At 36.4% G+C, this 19,784-nt stretch overlaps 1 protein-coding gene and 1 long non-coding RNA gene across 4 annotated transcripts in view; one reads left to right on the top strand and one right to left on the bottom strand.

The window, feature by feature from the left end:
- Nucleotides 1–4,985, bottom strand: part of LOC146596380 (uncharacterized) — a 32,477-nt gene extending 27,492 nt beyond the window's left edge. The window contains exon 1 of the long non-coding RNA XR_014895743.1: nt 4,821–4,985. This is a non-coding gene — a long non-coding RNA (uncharacterized LOC146596380). The remainder of the gene's footprint in view (nt 1–4,820) is intronic.
- Nucleotides 1–19,784, top strand: part of SCAPER (S-phase cyclin A associated protein in the ER) — a 167,643-nt gene that overhangs the window by 43,963 nt on the left and 103,896 nt on the right. For all 3 annotated transcript variants that reach the window (XM_085303941.1, XM_085303939.1, XM_085303940.1), the window contains exons 15-19: nt 891–1,046; nt 4,263–4,405; nt 9,345–9,426; nt 10,755–10,907; nt 12,114–12,221. In XM_085303941.1, coding sequence (XP_085160067.1) covers nt 891–1,046; nt 4,263–4,405; nt 9,345–9,426; nt 10,755–10,907; nt 12,114–12,221 — 642 coding nt within the window. The remainder of the gene's footprint in view (nt 1–890; nt 1,047–4,262; nt 4,406–9,344; nt 9,427–10,754; nt 10,908–12,113; nt 12,222–19,784) is intronic.

Genomic DNA, 19,784 nt, shown 5'->3' with positions numbered 1-19,784 from the left:
GGACAAAAGACAACATAAATGAAAAAATGTGTCATCCTGTTTTATTAAAATATTTCCCTCATGCGGTGAGTTGCCAGTCTTAATGTATTATATTTTGTAGTAGTCCTGGGGTAGACGCAGGTCGGAGTTGCACAGGTTAAGTAACTTGCCTAAGGCCATCAAACAAGTATTTGCTGAGAAAGATGGAGAGCCCACATTTTTTACGTTGTAATGCTCAGAGGAAACCACTGAGGCCCTTACCATCAGCTGATACGAGAACCTTGTACAACCTTATGTAAAGATGCAGGATTTTGAATAGCTGTATCAATATGTCTGAAAAATGCTTTTAACTGACATGCATTTTACTGTTCTCTGCAAGTGGATGATGAAGGGTGGCAGGGTATAAACTGTTTACACATGTTCAGTTAATATATAAGTACTATACTATAAGTACTTCCTTGAATCCAGCTCATGTGCATAAAAATTGGTGTCCATATTGTAAGCACATTATAGTAGTTGTATCCTAGTCTAAATGAGGTTATATTTTATTTTTAAATGATTAAACCTATGAACAGTAACTTATGTATTTAAATGTTAATAGTTCCTTTATGTTCAATGAGATTGATCATATGACTATCATACCTAATCATTTCTTGTTTACAATTTTTATAATATATTGGAAAGCATAAAATAGATGTATATAAAATGATTCTTATTCTCTCATGTAAATACTTACCTGGACTAATAGATACTRCTGTACTGAGATTACAAGAATTTTAAAGAAATAGTGACATGTAAAAGGGAATAATATATTATCTGCCTCTTCCTGTCCCTGAAAGTTTCAGAAGTGTGCAGTAACAACAAAACTTTTGTCAGCTCCTCAGATTTTTACACTTTCTGATTAATTGCAGGTAAATGAAATTGCATTTATAAACACCTTAGAAGCTCAGAACAAACGTCATGATGTGTTGAATAAACTAAAAGAGTATGAACAACGCTTAAATGAATTACAAGAAGAGCGTCAACGAAGGCAAGAAGAAAAGCAAGCACGTGATGAAGCTGTACAGGTATAACTTATCTCTAGTTGAAAGGGAATAGTGAAATACATATATTAAGTATATATAATTAATATATATTTTGGCTCTGTAGTCTTTATTAGTTTCTGTCTTACCTCCTTTACGCAACTTCAGAAGAAATTACTCTGAAGTATGCCTCATCTATAATGTTTCAGCCACCAGAGGGAGAGAGCTCAGATGCTATACATGCTGAGTAGATGATTCATGCTTGTCTTAAGCTTTTAGAAAAAATAATATCTCTTATTCTAAGCAAATCATTATGTTTTAGTAACACTTAAAACGTTGAGAAGAAATAGAAAAACTATGCCTTATCACATGCCTACTGTCATATTTATCACACTTTTTACAGGGTCATTGAAAACCAATGTTCAGGAACCAGTGTTCCTGAAATATTTTTTTTTTAACTGTACCCTTCCAATACTAGGTTTCCTGAACCTCATGTATGCACTTTTTGGCATTGATCTGTATGTTAGTATCTGRAGTGTAAGTTTTCTTCTCATGTGAATGCCTTCTCTCTATATATACATGCCTCAGGTCACCACAACTATTGTTCACCTGTGAAAATCTAACCAGCTTCCTTCAGTGCTTAATACTGATTGTTAGCAGCTGATTCTTTCTCCCTGTTGAAAAGTGCAGCACCTTTCTGGCTTCAGCTGCTCAGAGGCCATCGTTGAGATGGCACTCCAAAAGTGCTAGCTAAAACTTTTCTTGAGAGAATCCATCACTAAAAATTTTTAAATTTCTGAAGATGATGATTATTATTATTATTTTTTTTTGATGTGTCGTGTTCTCAGTGAAATGCACTCTTCCATACTACATATGAAATGAACTGACCTCAGTGATCCTGGTTATCCATTATAATTGGCCATCCTCCCTTATTCCAGAATGCAGCCTTCCTGGAGTCCCTTTCTGGGATTTTGGCTGCTTTTAATTCTTTCTTGTCTCTGCCACTTTTTTAGTCCTTTCCCACKTTACCTAGTCACTAGGACCTTTTGTAGGTGAACTAGCTCTAACCCTGCATGCAAGCTTTCAGTGCTAAATCCCATTTACTGCAGCACATTTCTGTCCAAGGATCAAGCTGAWGGCTTCCTGCTATGTTTTTTTCATGCACAGTAGCTGCCCCTGCTGTCCCTTCTATAAAACAATGCATACTCCTCTCGGAGAGGTCTAGTTCTGCGCTGTGGTGGAGCTGGACCCTCTCCCATTGTAACAGCTTTTTAGCAGTTAATACAAATACARACAAACCCTTCTTTCCACTTCCATGAATTGAGATGAGTAACAACAGTGTTCTGGCCTGTAAATTATACAGAATTTAACTTTATGCAAAAAAACCCTCAAATTTTGGAAAAACACAACTAGCTTCCACTAGCTTTACTGTAGCAGTGCTGGACTTCACTAGGTATGGAACTGTATCTTTTAGAATCACAAGTGATCTAAAAATCTTGTATCATTTGAGTATCTYTGAAAATTGACATGCTTCCGTTACGTACCTGGGCAACATCTTTGTAAACTTCTAGCGCATCTTAGACCCATCCAGTAAACTCTGCTTCTTCCTAATGCCAGATTCCACATGCTCATCTTTATACCTTTCCTTCCATCAAGCATATTTTAACTTTTACTTAGAAGATCACAGATTTTTTTTTCAGATTTCATAGAGTATCATAGAATTGGTAAGGTTGGAAGGGACCTCTGGAGATCATCTAGTCCAACCCTCAAATGACTGGCCTGTACAGGGATCGAACCCATGACCTTGGCATTATTAGCACCACGCTCTAACCAACTGAGCTAAATTTGACATTTAATAGTGCTGGTACCTAATTCAAAATGTGCCAGTCGTACTGGTCTGTTTTCAAAAACCATTGTAAAGATCTTTGCAAGGAATGTCCAGTACAACCAGTGCTCGTTTTTACAATATACTGGGTGTATTTCATAGAGCTGTTTGTATTCTTGTCCATTTAATTGTACAATTGCAATAAAACATGCTTTATCTTTTTTTATTTTATTAAGAAGGAAATCAGTGTATTTATACAATGCTGTTATTGAAACTTTATGCAAAAAAGAATGCAATTACTGTGAAAGCCACCGTTCTAATTACCATTGAAGACAGTATGGTTAACATCATAGTCATAACATAAAATGCTAGTCATGGAAAAAAATATTCAATGTTGTTTTTGTAACTCTTCATTTTCTGACTAAAATAAAGTTATAMGATTACTGTTTTCTACTTTTAAGATATGGAAATTTTTGTAAATCCAGTATTTAAAAACCTTATCTAACCATTTAAAAATGTTCATAATTCCGGCGAGTTTTGATTTGTGCTAATGAAACCTTGCACTGTCTCCTGATAGGAAAATAATTTGTTAGTGTTGTGATATGTACTCACAAACCTGGAGGTTGTAGCAGGGAATATATTTTAAAAAGATATTTATTTAATCTATTATACAAAGCAGACTAGTTTTTCAGTATGTTAAGGATTTCAAGAACATGTTAAAAATTTAGTGCTGCACTGACTGCTCAACTAGACCAAATAATCACATTTTCATATAGTAAAACTCACAAACTTAATATATCTATTCATTCATGTCTTACCTGATCTTTAAATATCTATAATTTCAAAGATGACTTACTTTTATGTTTGTTGCAGTTATGGTTATAGCCAGTGTATCAGAGAGATTTGTAATACAATGTATAGTTTCTCAATTATAGTCAGAATCAAGTGAAAACTGAGTAGTGAGAAAGAAATTCTATACTCAGTGATAGAACAAAAATATACAGTCAAAACTCCTGTTGTACAAGACCAGCGTTCAGACAATTTTAGAATCATGATTAAAATATTAATATTCTGTGAGAGTATGTGTTATTTCCACATCACCTTTATCCTGTAGGGTGTTTAAAATGTTTTAAAATATTCTCATTAATAGATTAATTTAATGTAGTTTTTTTAATGGATAAATTTTTCAAGATGAGCAAAATACATGCCCGATTAATGTGTAGCTTTAGTTCATGCAACAGTATTTTTAATCTATTTTCAGACTTGTGAGAACACTCTATTTTCTTATTATTTCTTTATCTAATAGAAGTGTGTTCTTACACTAGCATGAAAATAAGGTAAAATTCTCTAAGGAAATGTTTTAAAATATAGCTTCCATTTTTTAATTCTTTTTTTTTTCCTAAAGCAAAAGTTAGAAATTATTTTTCTTTGACTAGGAGCGTAAGAGAGCACTGGAAGCAGAACGGCAAGCCCGAGTTGAAGAGCTGCTGATGAAAAGGAAAGAACAAGAAGCACGGATTGAGCAGCAGAGGCAAGAGAAAGAGAAAGCACGGGAAGATGCAGCGCGAGAAAGGGCCAGGTAGAGCTTTGTTTTGTTGCTTCCCCCCTCCTACACTGTTATCCTTTCAGGCAAACTGCCACTTCTCTATAAAATAGAAAGACAACAGAGACTTCTTAAGACTTCAAACTTAGTATTTAAAAGAGCAATATTAATAAATATTCCTGATAAATGATTTGAAAGAARAAATCAGAATTCTGTAATAGATTTTTGTATTCCTTAGATACATGCACAGTATAACATGCGAGGATATATTTTGTTATATATTATTAGAATTACTTCATTTTAGTTTTATTGCTCACAAGACCTTTTAATAATTTACCTTTTTCGTATTTTAGCTTAGGTTTTCAAAGGAAGCAAGATTAATGTTCCCATGTTCCCTGTTACCTCTACTCCCCAGTAACTTTTGGACTCATTGACATCAATTTGAGCTCACCTTTTGGTAGGCACCAGAGGCTACATCTGTGAAGCACAAAACCGGGAAATCAGGCTTCATTAATTCTGCTGCCTATGAGCTGCTTGTTTTATGTTTTCACCCATAATCACAAGTCCGTAAAGGGGTTTTCATGTGGGCTCTTCTTTCTCTTTCTGTTGAGTCAGATATGAGGTGCAGAGAGGATGATTTATGATTTGGGTTTAGGGAGTGGTATTGTGCTCTACGAGAAAGGTTTACTGACTCAGGAAAACCACTTTCTATTTACTGCTTAATTTGCCAAATTCTATTCCTGTTCACCTCCCACTATGGCCTCTCTCCCTAAAGTTCCACGACCACAAGCGTTCCATAAAACCTAAATGCAATTTACATTTTTCCGATGAGAAGAAATATTCTGGATAAAATCACTAATGGTTTTTAAACGTTTTGATTGTCACAGCTTATTTTCTTCAAAGTTATCATGAAAAGGTGTGTGGGGGGGTGAGGGGGTGTGTTCTTTCCCTTGCAAATTAAAATATTTTGAAATGTATTGATCACTTCTGTTATATTCTAAAAACATGACTAATTCTAGTTTGGTATATTAAAGACATTCAACTCCCAATTAAATGTTAAAATCTAATGAATTCTGGGCAGGATCTGTGGCCTTTCTTAGAACTTCTTGTACTTTACCTGAATTATTTTGAGTTGCATTCATAATGAAACAGAATGCRTGGGAGGGGATCCTTCAGTATGTTATCCTCAGACACTTGAGGACTAATGTGGGGAAGAATTTTGGTTATGTCCTTTAGGAAGATAGAMACTTGCATGCATCTTCTGCATCTTTCTGAAATCATATACCCGTTCCCTTCCTCTGTCAGTTGTCTGCTGTGTAGCTCTTTAGGGACTGGAATATCTGTGTTTTATCTGAGGAAATCAAGGTAGCTTTCTGGAAAGCTGGGAAATTGCTAAATAAAGCTGATTTAAAATTTTGCTCAGACTGAGAGCCTTGGCATAGGTTTAGTTACTTAAATACCAAATAAGGTTGTTCCTGGCAAGTCTGGTCACTTAGGTACTGCATTCTCTGCCTTGAGTTTCTCTCTCCTGGGCAGTGGTGTTTTATCATCAACACATCAAATAATTAATTTGAGATCTAATAAAAATTCAAGTTCCTTTCCAGAAGATTAACTATTCCTAAGATTAGAAATGTACGTTAGCAAAACTGGGAAAAAAAATATTTAAAATTTGGGCTTTTGCCTGACCTAACGCTGAATACTTTGTTTCTACTGATAACTTTTATCAACAGATGTTCTGATGCCGTAAAATCTGGTTATATTGTTTCTTGTTTTACTGCAGAAAAGTGATATTCTGCATTTCTTTCAAGCCAAATGAGGTTTTCATATCATTGCTTTTTCTTTACTGAAAACATCCAAGTATCTTTGGCTTTTAAAAATAGCGAAGAAACTTGAAGGGTGATGTTCGTAGCAATTCGTACCATTGAGTTATGGAAAGTTGAATTTGAGTACACTRTTCTTGCTTCCTAATGGTAGTTGGAGCATAGAAATAATTATACATCCTTTCTGAAGCCAGAAGTCCTGCAATATGGCTGGAGGTGGGGCAGGCTTGACTGGGAAAAAAAGACACAAACTAGTTGCTACTGGCAAATGATGATTTTTTTACTGTATCTAAAAAAAGAAAAGAAAAGAAAAGAAAGAAAAAATTTGTTTCTGGCTTTTTGAGTCTCCGCTCTCAAAGGTGTAGTAAAATTAAAATAGAAGTCTTACTTGTTCAGATAAGATATGATCTCTATCCCCTTGACTTCTCCCCCAAAGGTCTTTTGTGACTAGAATTTCTTTTAAGGCTCAGACACTTAATCCTGTGCCCTAAAACTGTTCATTCAGTTTTAAATCCGCTACTTTTCTAGCATTATGGTATATGCTGAACAGGTGACTTCATCTGCCTTCTGTTAGTACTATATTTCACCAGGTTTCCTCTATATTTGCCATTATTGTRCACAATTGCTTTGTATTCGATGCTATAGTACCCTGCTTGCAATTATTTTATATTTGCTAGATGCTAATCATATGAGAGAGTTGTGGGGCTTTTTTTGTTGTTGTTGTTTGGTTGTTTTTTTTAATTGTGACAAAGAATAGGAAGGGATGTGCGTATGATGCCTTGCAGCCCGGGGCTTTGGTCGTGTTAGAATGGCCTTCGGGAGTCATTGCAGCTCTGAGCTCCCTTTAACATGGTGGAGTAAAAGCAGGACTCGGTGTCCTGGTTCGGAAGGTAAGGGGAGATAAGGTGGGCAGGACGCTACTGTCCTGTCCCTTCCCTCTTGGACTCTGGCGTGTTGTGGTGAAACCTCAGTGGAATCGTTTGGGTTTTTTTTTTTTTCCCTGCTGCTAAGACTTGACTCTTATCCTGAAGATTTAATACTTGTTGGAATGAGTCATTTTTGGAATATCTGCTTAAAGTTTCTTCAGTATATGCTTTACCACGTGCATCTGGTGGTGATTAAAGCCTCTGTATGAAAGGAATWGTGTATTTAAAATTGACTTTAAGAGACTCTCTGCCCTTACAGTACATTAGCTTGATTCCAGTAAGGTTTTAGATGCAATTTCTGAGTGCTTTATATTCCAAAGAGTTGGAATCCATAATATGAAAAATCTTATTCTTGTCAATAGGAATCGTAAAGCTGTATAATGTAACCTATTCATATAAAAGACTGTTAGAAGGGCCTATGTAGGAATACTGATGATGGCCTATATTTAAGATAACAGAAACTTTAGAATTTTCTTTCAAATTGAAAATGTTAATCCAAAATATTCTGTGATACTAATTTGTCATAATTTGTGGGATTAAACAAATACTAAAAAATATACGCTGCAAGAAGTATCTAAAATAAGTTTTGGTTTTGGATCTTGTGTTAGGTATGTTTTGTTTCAGTTCATGGTGTGAGTCAGGAGCTCTTTAAAACAAGAACGAAACTTTTAGAGAAGACTGGGGTTCAGGCTTTCTTTATATACCTCCGGGGAGATGATACATACAGTACATAATACTTCTCATCCATCATCTCCTCCACCCCTCTGCTCCCCGCTGGTGGTTGGAAGACTTCACTTACGTTTTCTGAAAGAACAATTGTGCTTAGTGTTCACTGTTAGACTTGTCTCCTCGCTCTGCTTTCCTCTCTGTTTCTACATTATCTATAGCTTTTTGTTTAAAAAGTTACTTTCTCTGAGCTTTCTACTTTCACTGAAATGAAATAATTTTATAAAGATTTTCATTTTTAAAAAGCAAACAAAACCAAACATAGCAAACAACCCTTGTTGCTGAAAAGCAGTGCGTAGGGGCACACGTGCTTGCTCTCGCACTCTCTCACTCACTCATRTATGTATGTATGTATACATACTGCTCGTGTGTGTGTGTGTACACATATATATRTGTGTGTATGTATGTGTATTTATGTGCGTATATATGTGTATGTATATATGTGTATATGTACACACACACGTGCAAATCTTCTCCATTTTTTGTCTTGGGGATCTTTCTCCTTTGGCAGCTCTCTTCTCCTTTTAGATTTCTAATGGCCTTTCTACGTCTGCCTCTTATTTTGGATAAGATATTCAAAAAACTTACTTTCAAGAGACAGTATTTTTAAAAGCATACAGATTTTCTCAGGTGTTGGATTCAAGTTGAAAGTATTTCACTTATTTCTGTAAGATAACTTTTTTGCCGTTCAAGTTGTTACCATTAGTACTATTCCCTAGTAATGTTCTCTTTGCTATCCTTTCTAGTTTTGTCATTCAAACTACTTTAATTTTAGAATGCCTTTTAAAGAGATGGCATATAGCTTCAAATGCCTTCTGCACTGCTCAGTTTACCCAAAGCTTTCATGACCTCTTTTGGCCTTTGTCAGAGCTGCAAGGCTTCCAGAAGTGTTTCTCTCCAATCCCAATTCTCTTTTCCTACAAACAGCAGGAGTAGCCCACTTATTTTCTATTTAAGGTTTAAGAACTCCCTTGGCTTACAGATGTTCTTGGTGAAATTGTTACCAACTAGTTATTTTTCTACTTGATACCATTTTTTCTAGAAAAAAARGGATGCTTGTAGCTGTTGTAACAGCTCAAGTTATCTCTTTTTCTTTTTTCTCAGATAGGAAAATAAATCTTGATCTCTTCAATAGAGTGATACTTAGGAGATTCACTCTGGATCTTTCATTAATCTTGTATGAATGCTAGAATGCTTATGGTGACGGCATCATATTCATCCTTATTTTGCAGCATCATGTTGACTACCATGGCTCACAGCTGGACTGAAGTGTGATCAGGGATCTGGTACAAAAGTTCAAGTGTTTGATTTTATTAAATCATCAAAATTATAACTTCTGTATTCTCTATTAACTAAGCTGGTTTCTGTTGTCTTTCTTTTCTACTGAACCAACTTCATCTTCATTTTTGGGGATGCTTGTTCTCCATTTCAAACAAATTTGTCAATATACTGTACACTTCATGTTATTACAGATTTTCCCTATATTTATTATCTTTTGATTAGAGATCGAGAAGAGAGGTTGGCAGCTCTTACTGCAGCTCAACAGGAAGCCATGGAAGAACTACAGAAGAAGATTCAACTGAAGGTATAAAAGGAAACTTCAGATGAAAAATATATTAATAACATATAATTTCTGCAGAATTGTTTTCTGTATGTATATTTTAGTTAGCAAAGATGTTACTATGCAGTAAAATGTGTCCTGAATTTTGTAACTATACATGAAGTTTTTGGTTAGACTTCTATTAAAAAGAGGACCTTGCCATGTAACATGCACTATGTAATTTGGAAATAACAGGACTGAGCCCTATGGAAATATATTTATTTCAAAGCTTGGAGCATGAGAACAAATAAATGTGTACTTTCCAAAAAAAGTCAATAATTTTGAAATAAATCATGAGGAAAATCAGTATGTAAAAACTCTCATACAGCTGGTGAAAACAATTCAAAAACAGTCACAGTCATTAGTAATGGTACTGGCATTGATGCCATTAACAATGTGTCAGGCTGTTTGCTTTTGTACCATGAAGGACTCCAGTGATTTCAATAAATAGGCATAAGGATTCAGCCTCTTGCAGTTCGGTTGCTGAATTGACATACCAGTGGAGAACCAGAAACAAAAGTCTTGGAAGTTTTGAAGAGAGATCCATTATTTGTCAAAAAATAGAAAGACTGCTAAAACACTAAGTTTTGCTTTCGGGGTTTTGAGATGGAACTACATTGTAAAGTTTCAATTACTATTGATTTTTTAAAAAAATTCTAGTGTGGCCTCTGTATTTGCATAAATAGTCTTTCAGTTTAATTATTTGCTCTGATCCCATTCTAAAGAACCACAGCTACATTTACTTGTGCTGTGAAGTGTAATTTTATCATTCAATTCAAGATTTATACCTCAGCCTCTCGATTTTAAATAATAGTTAATTTATTCCATTCTCATGAGAATTAGGTATGAAAACCTTTTGAAAGAATTTTGTAAACTGTGCCAGCTATTGCAGATAAATAACAAGTAATTTATTTCACTTGTGCTTTATTATTTCATATCTATCAGTGAATGCAGCACATGTTACATACTTGTGGAATTGAAAGTTGGATTTGCGTTCTCTGCTGCAATGTTTCATTAAGAACAAAACTGAAGAACTGAAATTTTACATGTAGCACATGGATCTATAAAAGGATTTACAAATCTTGTCCTTCTAAATAAAAATAGCGGTGACTGATTTTAAATTTTAGCATGATGTTAAAACGTATATAAGTGTGGTGATTTTTAATGCCTTCCAGAATTAGAAAATAATTTCAATTTAACATAAGTCCATCCAGAACTGTACAATATTTGGTAATTCTCAGTATTTCGTTGGATAATTTAATTCTGTTTTCTGTGATTTAATGTTTTTTTTGCGTTTATTATTTTGCATTCAGCATGATGAAAGTATTCGAAGGCACATGGAGCAAATTGAACAAAGAAAAGAGAAGGCAGCTGAATTAAGTAGCGGAAGACATGCTAATACTGATTATGCACCAAAACTTACACCATATGAACGAAAAAAACAGTGCTCATTATGCAGTGTCATGGTAAGTTGGATAGAGGGAATACTATCAAAACTAGGAGGCCAACTTAAGCCTTAAAATCGCAAACTCTGCTTTGGTTACAGGTGAGAACACTGTATATCTGTTGTGTCCCTGCTCTGCCTTGTGAAGTGTACCTTGTTTTGGGRGCATGTTTGTTTGAGTTGTTCCAATTAACTGCCAAGTTAATTCATAGTTTCGGCCATAATCAGAGAGCCAGTAGGAGTCAAAAAGGAATTAAATTGTTAAGATTTAATAGGAGAGGAACAAAGACCAAAAACAGACAGTATAATTTTCAAAATGAGATGAGAAGCTAATTCTTTTACTGCTGTCTAGCAAATCAGTATATGATTTACGCTCAGGTCCTGCATAAAAGATATGAATGTAAATTAGGTTGAGGGATAAAGTTCTACAGTTGAGCTCTGAAATTCTAAAGGTCTGTTCTATTGGCAATCCATCTGGAATTCCTCATGGTTACGTGAAATGGCATCAGTTTCTTTTTTCTTCTTTTTAAAAAAAACAGAGTTATTTAATTAATTCATGTAATTCTTCTAAAACAGATTGTATAATTAAAACTGTTACAATATATCAGTTAAGGCATGAATGAAATAAAACACAGTAGTTCCATGGTCTAGTCATCAAAGAGATTGCAAAGCCTAAGACATGTTTTTAAATATGCACCCTCATCTCTTAAAATGTAAAGCTCCATAATGAAGAACTATATATGTATATTTTTACCAGAAAATCTTGCCTAATTTCTAGGGAGTAGACATGGAGCTGTTTCAGGACCAAGTTTGATAGAGACCCATCCTTGAATCTCATTGCTCCTTATTGGACTGTACTTTTGATTCGTATATTGGCTAAACAAAATCATTGTGTTTAGTTTTTGTTAGGTCTGGTCTATATTCTGCAATACAACATTTGTGTTGCATCTTATGTCAAAACAAAATCTGTAGATTGATACATAGGCGCTTATGCCTGGCTTTGAATAAGAATTAATTGCATGGAGGAAGACTAGACAGTTTTGGTTCTTAATCAGTAAAATGAGTATGAAAATAGTGTGCTGAAATTAAAAAAAATTAATTTTCAATATCATAGTTATGAGTCAATATACCAAATTCTGAACATACTCCTAGAAAACAGCATGTATTAAAATACTGTTGTTTACAGTATTATTAAGCAAAAATTACTCATAATTAACTGTTTTTACAGATTTCCTCAGAAGTATACCTTTTTAGCCACATTAAAGGGAAAAAACACCAACAAGCTGTGAGAGAAAACAGCAGTATCCAAGGACGAGAGCTTTCAGATGAAGAAGTGGTACGTTCCATAGCAATTTTACTGTATTACTTGCCTTTAGTTTTAAATGCCATCCAGCTGAGAATGCTAGGACCATCTTGAAAGTTCTCACAAAGGGATTAAACAAGAACATTTTTGTTAGCAGAGAAGAGTAATGCCTTAGACTGCCAGTGAAAATGAGTGAAAGAAAGTGAATTCAAATACTTCATGTGATTGCCATTTGAAATATATTGTGTATAGAAATGTGACTAATTGTTTTCCAGTAAGTCAAAGGTGTTTTTTCATCTCACTGTATATCTTTTCATCATGAAAGTCTCATGTTGAAGATCTCTGTGTTCTGCTTTACTTTCCTTGCTCCTTTTGTATAGTGCTCCAAATCTTGAGTCAGGTGAGACTGACGCTTCATTCTGAAGGGTCTGTGCTTTGTGATTCTTTTGTGTTATGGTCCGTGAATGGTCTTTTTATTTTCATTATTTTTATACCATTTCAAATAGTAAATAGTCTTCACTGCTTTAAATAAAAGCCATTCCAATATAGCTACAAAACAGTTTACCTGCAAAGACTAGATATTAGAAGTCAAATGAAAGCTGCTAGCTGCTCCTCCAAGCTCAAATGCTATTTTTTCTTATCTCACCTTGGCCACATCTGGCTTTTTAACATCTTTGGCAATCCATTAGTTATTCCTTTACCTGTATCTTGCTTCTTCCAAGCAGCTTTTGAGGGAAATCACAGAATATCCATCAGCCTACAAGATCTAAGTTATCTGGGATGATGAAGAATCTAAAGTTGGTGTTATAGAATGTCTTGTTCTTCCCCCCCTTTGTAGGGGAGCTGTCAACTTGCGTGTGTCATGCTGATGGACAGAGAGGGACATGGTCTGAAACTATGAAAGCCTTGGCAATGAGAAATGAATGCCCTGAAAAACAATCAGTAGCCAATTATAAATCAAAATGCAGAATATAATGCTTTCTTGAGGCCACAGCAAATGTGTAGTTTTTCATTTTTATAATAAYGCGCTCTGTAGCTGTTAAAAGGATGGTCAGGATCCAGTGTAGTAATTAAAGATGTCAGATGTCTGCATCCACATAAAAGCCCTTAGCACTCTTACAAATACGTGTGAAAAGTATACTTGACGAGTACTTGTATACATAAATTCGARAACTGTGTTTCCAATGAAAATGATTAACAAGCTATTAAAAATAACATAGTAGTTATTGTCTGTTCCCTTCTTCCAGCTTCCTCTGCTATTTTTTTCAGTTCCTGTATGATTAATCTCAGCAAATGAGTAGGAAAGAACAATGCTGCTTAAAACATCATAATCCTTACCKAGGTTATAAGATGTGCCACCCGGTGCATCAAGGTTAATAATGCTGAAAGTTGTAGTGCTAAATTACTTTAAAATATAATCACGGAAAATTTTTGCAAGCGTGAGCACCTCTGGAAAGAGTAGCAGTTAGTTTTTCAGCTTCTTTAGAAGGATTGGCACTTGGAGTGATCTTTAGGAGGAACTGAGACCATTTTATTCTAAATCAAGAAACCATGCTGTTTTAAGCAAAGAATTCTGAATGGCTGATTGAATTTCTTATTGCTGCTGCTTGAACTGAACAACAGGATTAAGTCAAGGCCATTTCTATGAGACAGAAATTATAGCAGGCTTTGAGTTCTGCCTTTCCCCCCAGATTTGGGAATCGGCAGGTATTGCACCTGTCAGACGTTAATGAAGAAACACTGCRCAAGCTCGTTCTTCAGAGCTGGGTCACGTTGAACTTCCTTGTCTTAAGAAATCAGTTTCTAGCCTGGAAGGTTCAAATGTTACTGCCCAGTATTTCTAATTTTGGGATATTTCCTTTTTTCCTTCACAATTCTTGGTATTATTTTATTAGTTAAAGCAGTTTCTTTGTTTACAGCTTCTAACAGGCAGTGATGGTGTGTTCCCTTCTTTTTTAAAAAAAGCTTTGCAGAGAGGTGTCTCTGAGGTACTAAAATCCACAGAGATGGTTTTCTCTGGAGAAGTGGAGCTATATCCCCTGCCAACTGTAATGAAAGGACTTTCCCTTCCCTTTCCCTTCCCTTTCCCTTTCTGGTTACTGGGACTTGGGTTATTTTGAGTTTGATTTTGGATGCCAAGTTCACCTGTGTCCTGCACCCGGTTTCCTGGAAGTAGAAGCCAGGAGAGTTACCAGAGTTTGTTCACGTCAGTAAATGCACCCAAGAGCATGTAATTTGTAATCTTGGTGTTTTCTTGTATGTAATTAGCCTGTGCTTTTCTCAGTGCTGACTGAGCTATGGTTTTTGCTTGGCCGCTGCCTCAGATGAATATGGAGGAAAAAATGAAGTAGATACTTTTGTTTTTGGTCTGGATATGTTGCCCTACTCACAACATTTGATTTAATAGCTCTGCGTGTCCACCTACCAGAAAACAGGCACCCGTTGTAACCRCTGTGCTGGTGCCCGACTGGTGGCAGAGAGCTGCCACTAGAGGGCACAGAGATCTTGATTTTGTGATGTCCAACAGCATGTGCTTAAATCCACTGCTCTGCAGCAAAACRTTTCAACGTGAGGAGCTTAGTATCAAGATTAAGGTTAAGTTTTTGGGATGTCTTGAGTGAGTACTCGGTGTAGGAGCAAAAGGAAAGAGCGGATCTAGGTGACCGAAGAGCCTGACAGTTGCACGAGCAGGTGAAGGGCCGCTGAGGCATCCTTAATGAGGCGATGCACGGTACGCAGCGTCCTGGCAGCCCGCGGATACTGCTGCTGTTACCATATTCTATAGATTATTTACATCTGTATTTTAATTAGCCTGAGTATACAATACTGAATTATACCATTGATATCTGAAATTTCCGTGGCTTAAGGCCATCTTCAAAGTTTCATTTTTGCAAACAGCAGTAATAAGATCCGCATCCTAGAGATGCGGTCGCTGCAAAGTAGAGAAGCTGTCACATTTGTGCGAACAACCTGCCTTGTGTTCCTTTCTGTTCAGCACATACAGCCAGCGCCAGCCTTGGCCTCCCCCCACGGCTAAAGCGTTCAGTAACTTTAGATGAATTTTGACATAGGTGAAAACAAGCTTCTAAAGTACCAAGAAAAAGGATCATAGGGAAGCACTGTAATATTTGTAGTTATTTATTCATCAGTACTTTCCATTTTTTTAATCAGTGAAGGTATCTGTAGCGAGAACACACTTGTATTACTTAAAGTTATTACTTGTCATCTGTGGTGTCCTTATTATATACATCTTGTCTGTGACCCTTCTTCTTTGACATAAAAGATTTTATTTATATCACCTTTGACCTAATAAAATTTCACCTTTCACCTTATGCACTTGACACTTCAGATAACTTACTCTTGATCTTTGACTCATTTTGTTTTAAGCCTGTTAAGCATAAAAGGTGGCTGCCTAGAAAGAAAGCTTTGTTGGCCTGGGGGTTTCTTTTTATTGTAATCTGACCCTAGATTTTTTTTATTATTATTATTACTTGGGRTACCACACAAGGCATTGGAGTATGTTTATTTTGTCCAAACTAGTATCACARTAAGTAAGGCAAAAATATCTCCTTAGAACATTGGAAATTGCTTTAAGTAATGCTTGCGTAATGTTTTCTTGCAGTAAGAGTTTTTGTTCATTAATCTGACTGTAAGCAGCATGTTAAAAGCTCACTAGCGCTTAAAAAAAAAGTGCTGTATCACGTGGTCACTGACATAACTTTCTGTGGGCCAAGTGGATGCTAGTCATTGATCTTGCAAGACAAAAAGAAACAATTATATTCTAGGAGTTTTTTCCCTTTATTATAACATCTATAGGTTCTGCAATTTTATAAATGTGTTTTGAGAGAGAAAAGTAGACTCCATGTGGTAGCAGTTTTCCGTTGCTCTGGAATTAATCATATATTGTGCAAGAGCTGACAGGTAATATTAGACATGCAGTTAATAAAGTGAGTTTGCTTGTAAATGCAACGTATTTGGTGAACCCACAAAGAAAATAGTTCTATTATGAATGGAGATGTTAAAAATGAAGAAATGTGAAATTATGTAAAGATCTGAACAACAGCTTCATTTTATTTCAGCTTTTTGCTTTTTTTCCTTTTGGGATTTATCAGTCTCTAGTTAAAAATTGCAATTTGCAGTTGCAATTTGCCATGTTATCACTGTCCCACATCCTGATCCTCTCACCGTTGTCTTCAGTGTAGCAACCGTGTTCTGTGGTCGTCCTCCCTCCCTCTCTTGTGCCTGCTTAAATACATCTCTTCATCCGTCAGACTTACAACTTCACCTTCTCTTTAAATTATTACTTTCTGTACTGCTGGCGTCCTGTTCCCAGCGTTGATCTTCATACTGGTTTGAAGGCTGTGTGCGTTTTGGTTCCAGCGACTGTGCAGGGGTCGGTGAGCGTGCGGGAAGGGGGGACTGTYCTGCCGCCCTGGGCCCGTGTGGCAGAGGGCACCGAAAAGGAGCCTGCGGGAAGCCCTGGGAGGGCGGGCATTGAGCTCATTACGCTGAGGATTAGGTCCCTACAGGGACCTTTTGTATACTCGTGCTCCCACCTGCAGCTCTTAGATAATTCATTTTTATGTCCCCTTTCTTTTGCCTTTCTTGTCTTCGCTAGTGTGTTTTGAAAAATATTCATTACATTAGTAACCCTATAGCTTCCTCCTTTGAACTATTGTCCTATCTTTTGTCTGTATCTCTTGTCATTTAAATAGCATGGTTTTAAGGCATCTTTAGAGTATAAACCATATAACTACACTCTACAAATGTTTCTAATAAGTGAAGGATGCTTCTAATAAACGTGTAAAATAGAAAGCATGGCAGGGGCTCGGTTAATTTATCTGAGATGCGTGCTAGAATTTTATGTGTTCCAAAGAAGAGCACATGGAAAAATGTTAAGGAACCTTTGTTTGCATATGTGAAAAAACATGGGGTTTTTGTTGGGGGAAGAAAACTGTATTCTGTCATGGCATTAATGAAACAACTTCTTAGAGATGCATTTAAATCAAATGAAAATAAAGTCCCGTGGTGGAGGGGAGAGACTGTTGTTCTGTGATGACTGACAGCTTTAAAATGAGAGGATTTATAGAAAGCGCTGGCTGGCTGAGCCCACCCACCTTGCGTTCAGGAGGGGTCAGAGCGGCGGTGACGGGCACAAGCTTACTGTGTCCCGGGGCTCGTCGAGCGGCCCCGGGCTGCGCTGYGAGCTGCTCCGGGCACGGCTCTCGCTCGGGTGCAGCGGGCTCCAGTTTAGTCTGATTTACAGTGAGCGTAACGGTGCTGGCAGGTTCCCAGGTACAAACGCTCCTGCACTGGCAGAATTGGTTTTTTGCCAGGATGTGGTGAAAGGCTGCCCCAGAAAGCGTGGTTGCACTGGTGAGAGCCCTGCTGCAGCCGTAGGAGGTTTTTAGCTGGTACAGCAATACAAGCAAAGTTGACATTCATCTGAGCTTTAGTCCCTAAACACTTTTTAGGGATGAGGGGTTGTTTTCCTTGAAGAAATTGAATGATTTTCTCAGTTACATGCATCTCCTGATAGTTCTTACAGAAGAAATTCCTGAAGAAAAGAGATGTGGGAATGTTTTCATGCCTGACCTTTGCTCTTTGCCTTGTGTATTTACAAGGAGTTTTCTTGCGTAGAGCCTTGGTGATGCCTGGCTTTGTTGAATTGTTTTTGTCAAAAATTTATTGATATATAATTATTGTTTTATTGCTTCACCCTCAGCAGTACTGGGAAAAATGCTTTTTGCTTTCATTTGTAATTCAGAGTGCTTAAGTTCTTTTATTTAAATGAACAGCACTATAGTTTTCCAAATGCCATTTATTTCTATTTCTTTTTTTTTTTTTTGAAGGAAAATATGCAATTCATGACAAAGCTGTAGTGCTTCCTTCCAGTGTAAGTGCTGTAATAGGAGCCTTCAGAGAAGGAGTGGGGAGAAGCCCTCTTGGGAGTGCATTTGTAGTCACRTGTATTGGAGGAAAGGACGTAAGGCACAAGCTTTGAAACTTGGATTGTACAGGGAGCTGTTAGTGTTGAGCTAAGGAGTGCACTGTTAAACAAACACATTTGGAAATAAAATTTTTAGTAGGAAATAAAGTTTTCCAGTATATAATAGCAGTACATGCAAATGGAAACATGACTTACTCATACCCAGCAGAACAGATTTTAAAGGAAACAAACAATATCTCTTTTTATCTTCTCCCCAGCAATAAAAGGAGATTGACAAACTGGATTGTGATTTCATTTTTTCTATGGAGTTTCATCTGTTACTGTAATGTAATAATGTAGTTGTGTCTTGTGCTGTGATAGGACTCTATTTTTCCTCTCCTTTCTCTTCTGTAGTGCTCAGGGGAAGCAACATGTAAATCGCTTATAAGCAAAAAACACCCAGATCAGGTAAGCTTCAAGATAGGGCTGAGTTTGCTTTACTTGATTTTTTTGTCTTCTGAGAAACAGAGGGATTGTTTTAGAGCGGTGCTGAGTGTTACTAGCRGAATGGAGTTAGGCCAAGCATTTGTGGTCCAATACTGTTTACGGWTGTTTCATGTTTATTGGATAGCTGTAGTTCTTTCAGCATGGCAGCTTTTTGGCCTTGTAATTTTCCTGTGAATTYGCTGGTCCTGGAAGAAGCTGTCATGCACTGTCATGTAATTCTAAAGTCTAATCTGTGATGCGGTTTGCAGAACATCCTTCAGTACTTTGCATATCAAATTGAGTTTTTTGCACCTTGAGCAGCAATAGTTTTTTATATTTAATATATTATAAGGTGTTGTTCTTCTTGGCAAAAATGTACATGATTAATTGTTTATTGGCTGTGTCCTTAATTGTGATAGATCATTGCCAGCAGCTGTACCTTTCCTCCTTGTGGCGTGGATGCTTTGGATATTCACAGACAGGATAAGAAAAACTGCTGCTGGCAGAGCCCATTGCGCTTTCATTTCCCCCGCTCCCTGCTGCTCTTGCAGCTGGCAGTAACATCARGGCCTTCCAGCCTTGCTCCTCTGCCCTGAAGAACGATACTTCCCATGTTCACGGTTCTAGTTTTCATGTAAGAAACATAGGAATTTGTGGGCAAGCAAGGTGACAAGAAGGGCTGTCAGTACTGGCAGTAAGAATAGTGTTTAGTATAAACATATTAAGATGCATCTTTTGTCCCTCATATAAAAACTTTAATTAAATTCAAGAAGCAAATGAAGAAGTTTACTTTTACAATGAAAATTTAGTCCTTAGTTTCAAATGTCTCAAATTTTTATGCTCTATCCTCATTCAAAACCTGAGCATGTTGTAACATAGGAGTGTAGTAAATAATTAAAATCTTGATTTTTGAGAGAACAATATTCATTACTTTTTTTTAAAYTCATTTCTTCACAAGGTAAAACACTTGGTGTATTTTTATTAATGGCAAGACATACGTACCTCTCCTGTTTTGAATTCTGTCAGTGTTTTGGAGTATATTATCACTTCTGGTATTGTAATAGCATTTGATCACCTTTGATTTGAGCTTTAATGACCATTTGTATTTCAAACTGTCATTGGTTATAATGCTGAAGATCGAATTTTGGATTTGATAAACTCATAGTCTATTGCGGCATGTG

This window comes from Rhea americana, unplaced genomic scaffold (assembly GCF_003343005.1).
Source record: "Rhea americana isolate MKP2758 unplaced genomic scaffold, rheAme1 scaffold_201, whole genome shotgun sequence".
NCBI classification, from domain to species: Eukaryota; Metazoa; Chordata; class Aves; order Rheiformes; family Rheidae; genus Rhea; species Rhea americana.
Note: the sequence above shows the minus strand (reverse complement) of the source record. Positions and strands in the feature narration are given on the sequence as shown.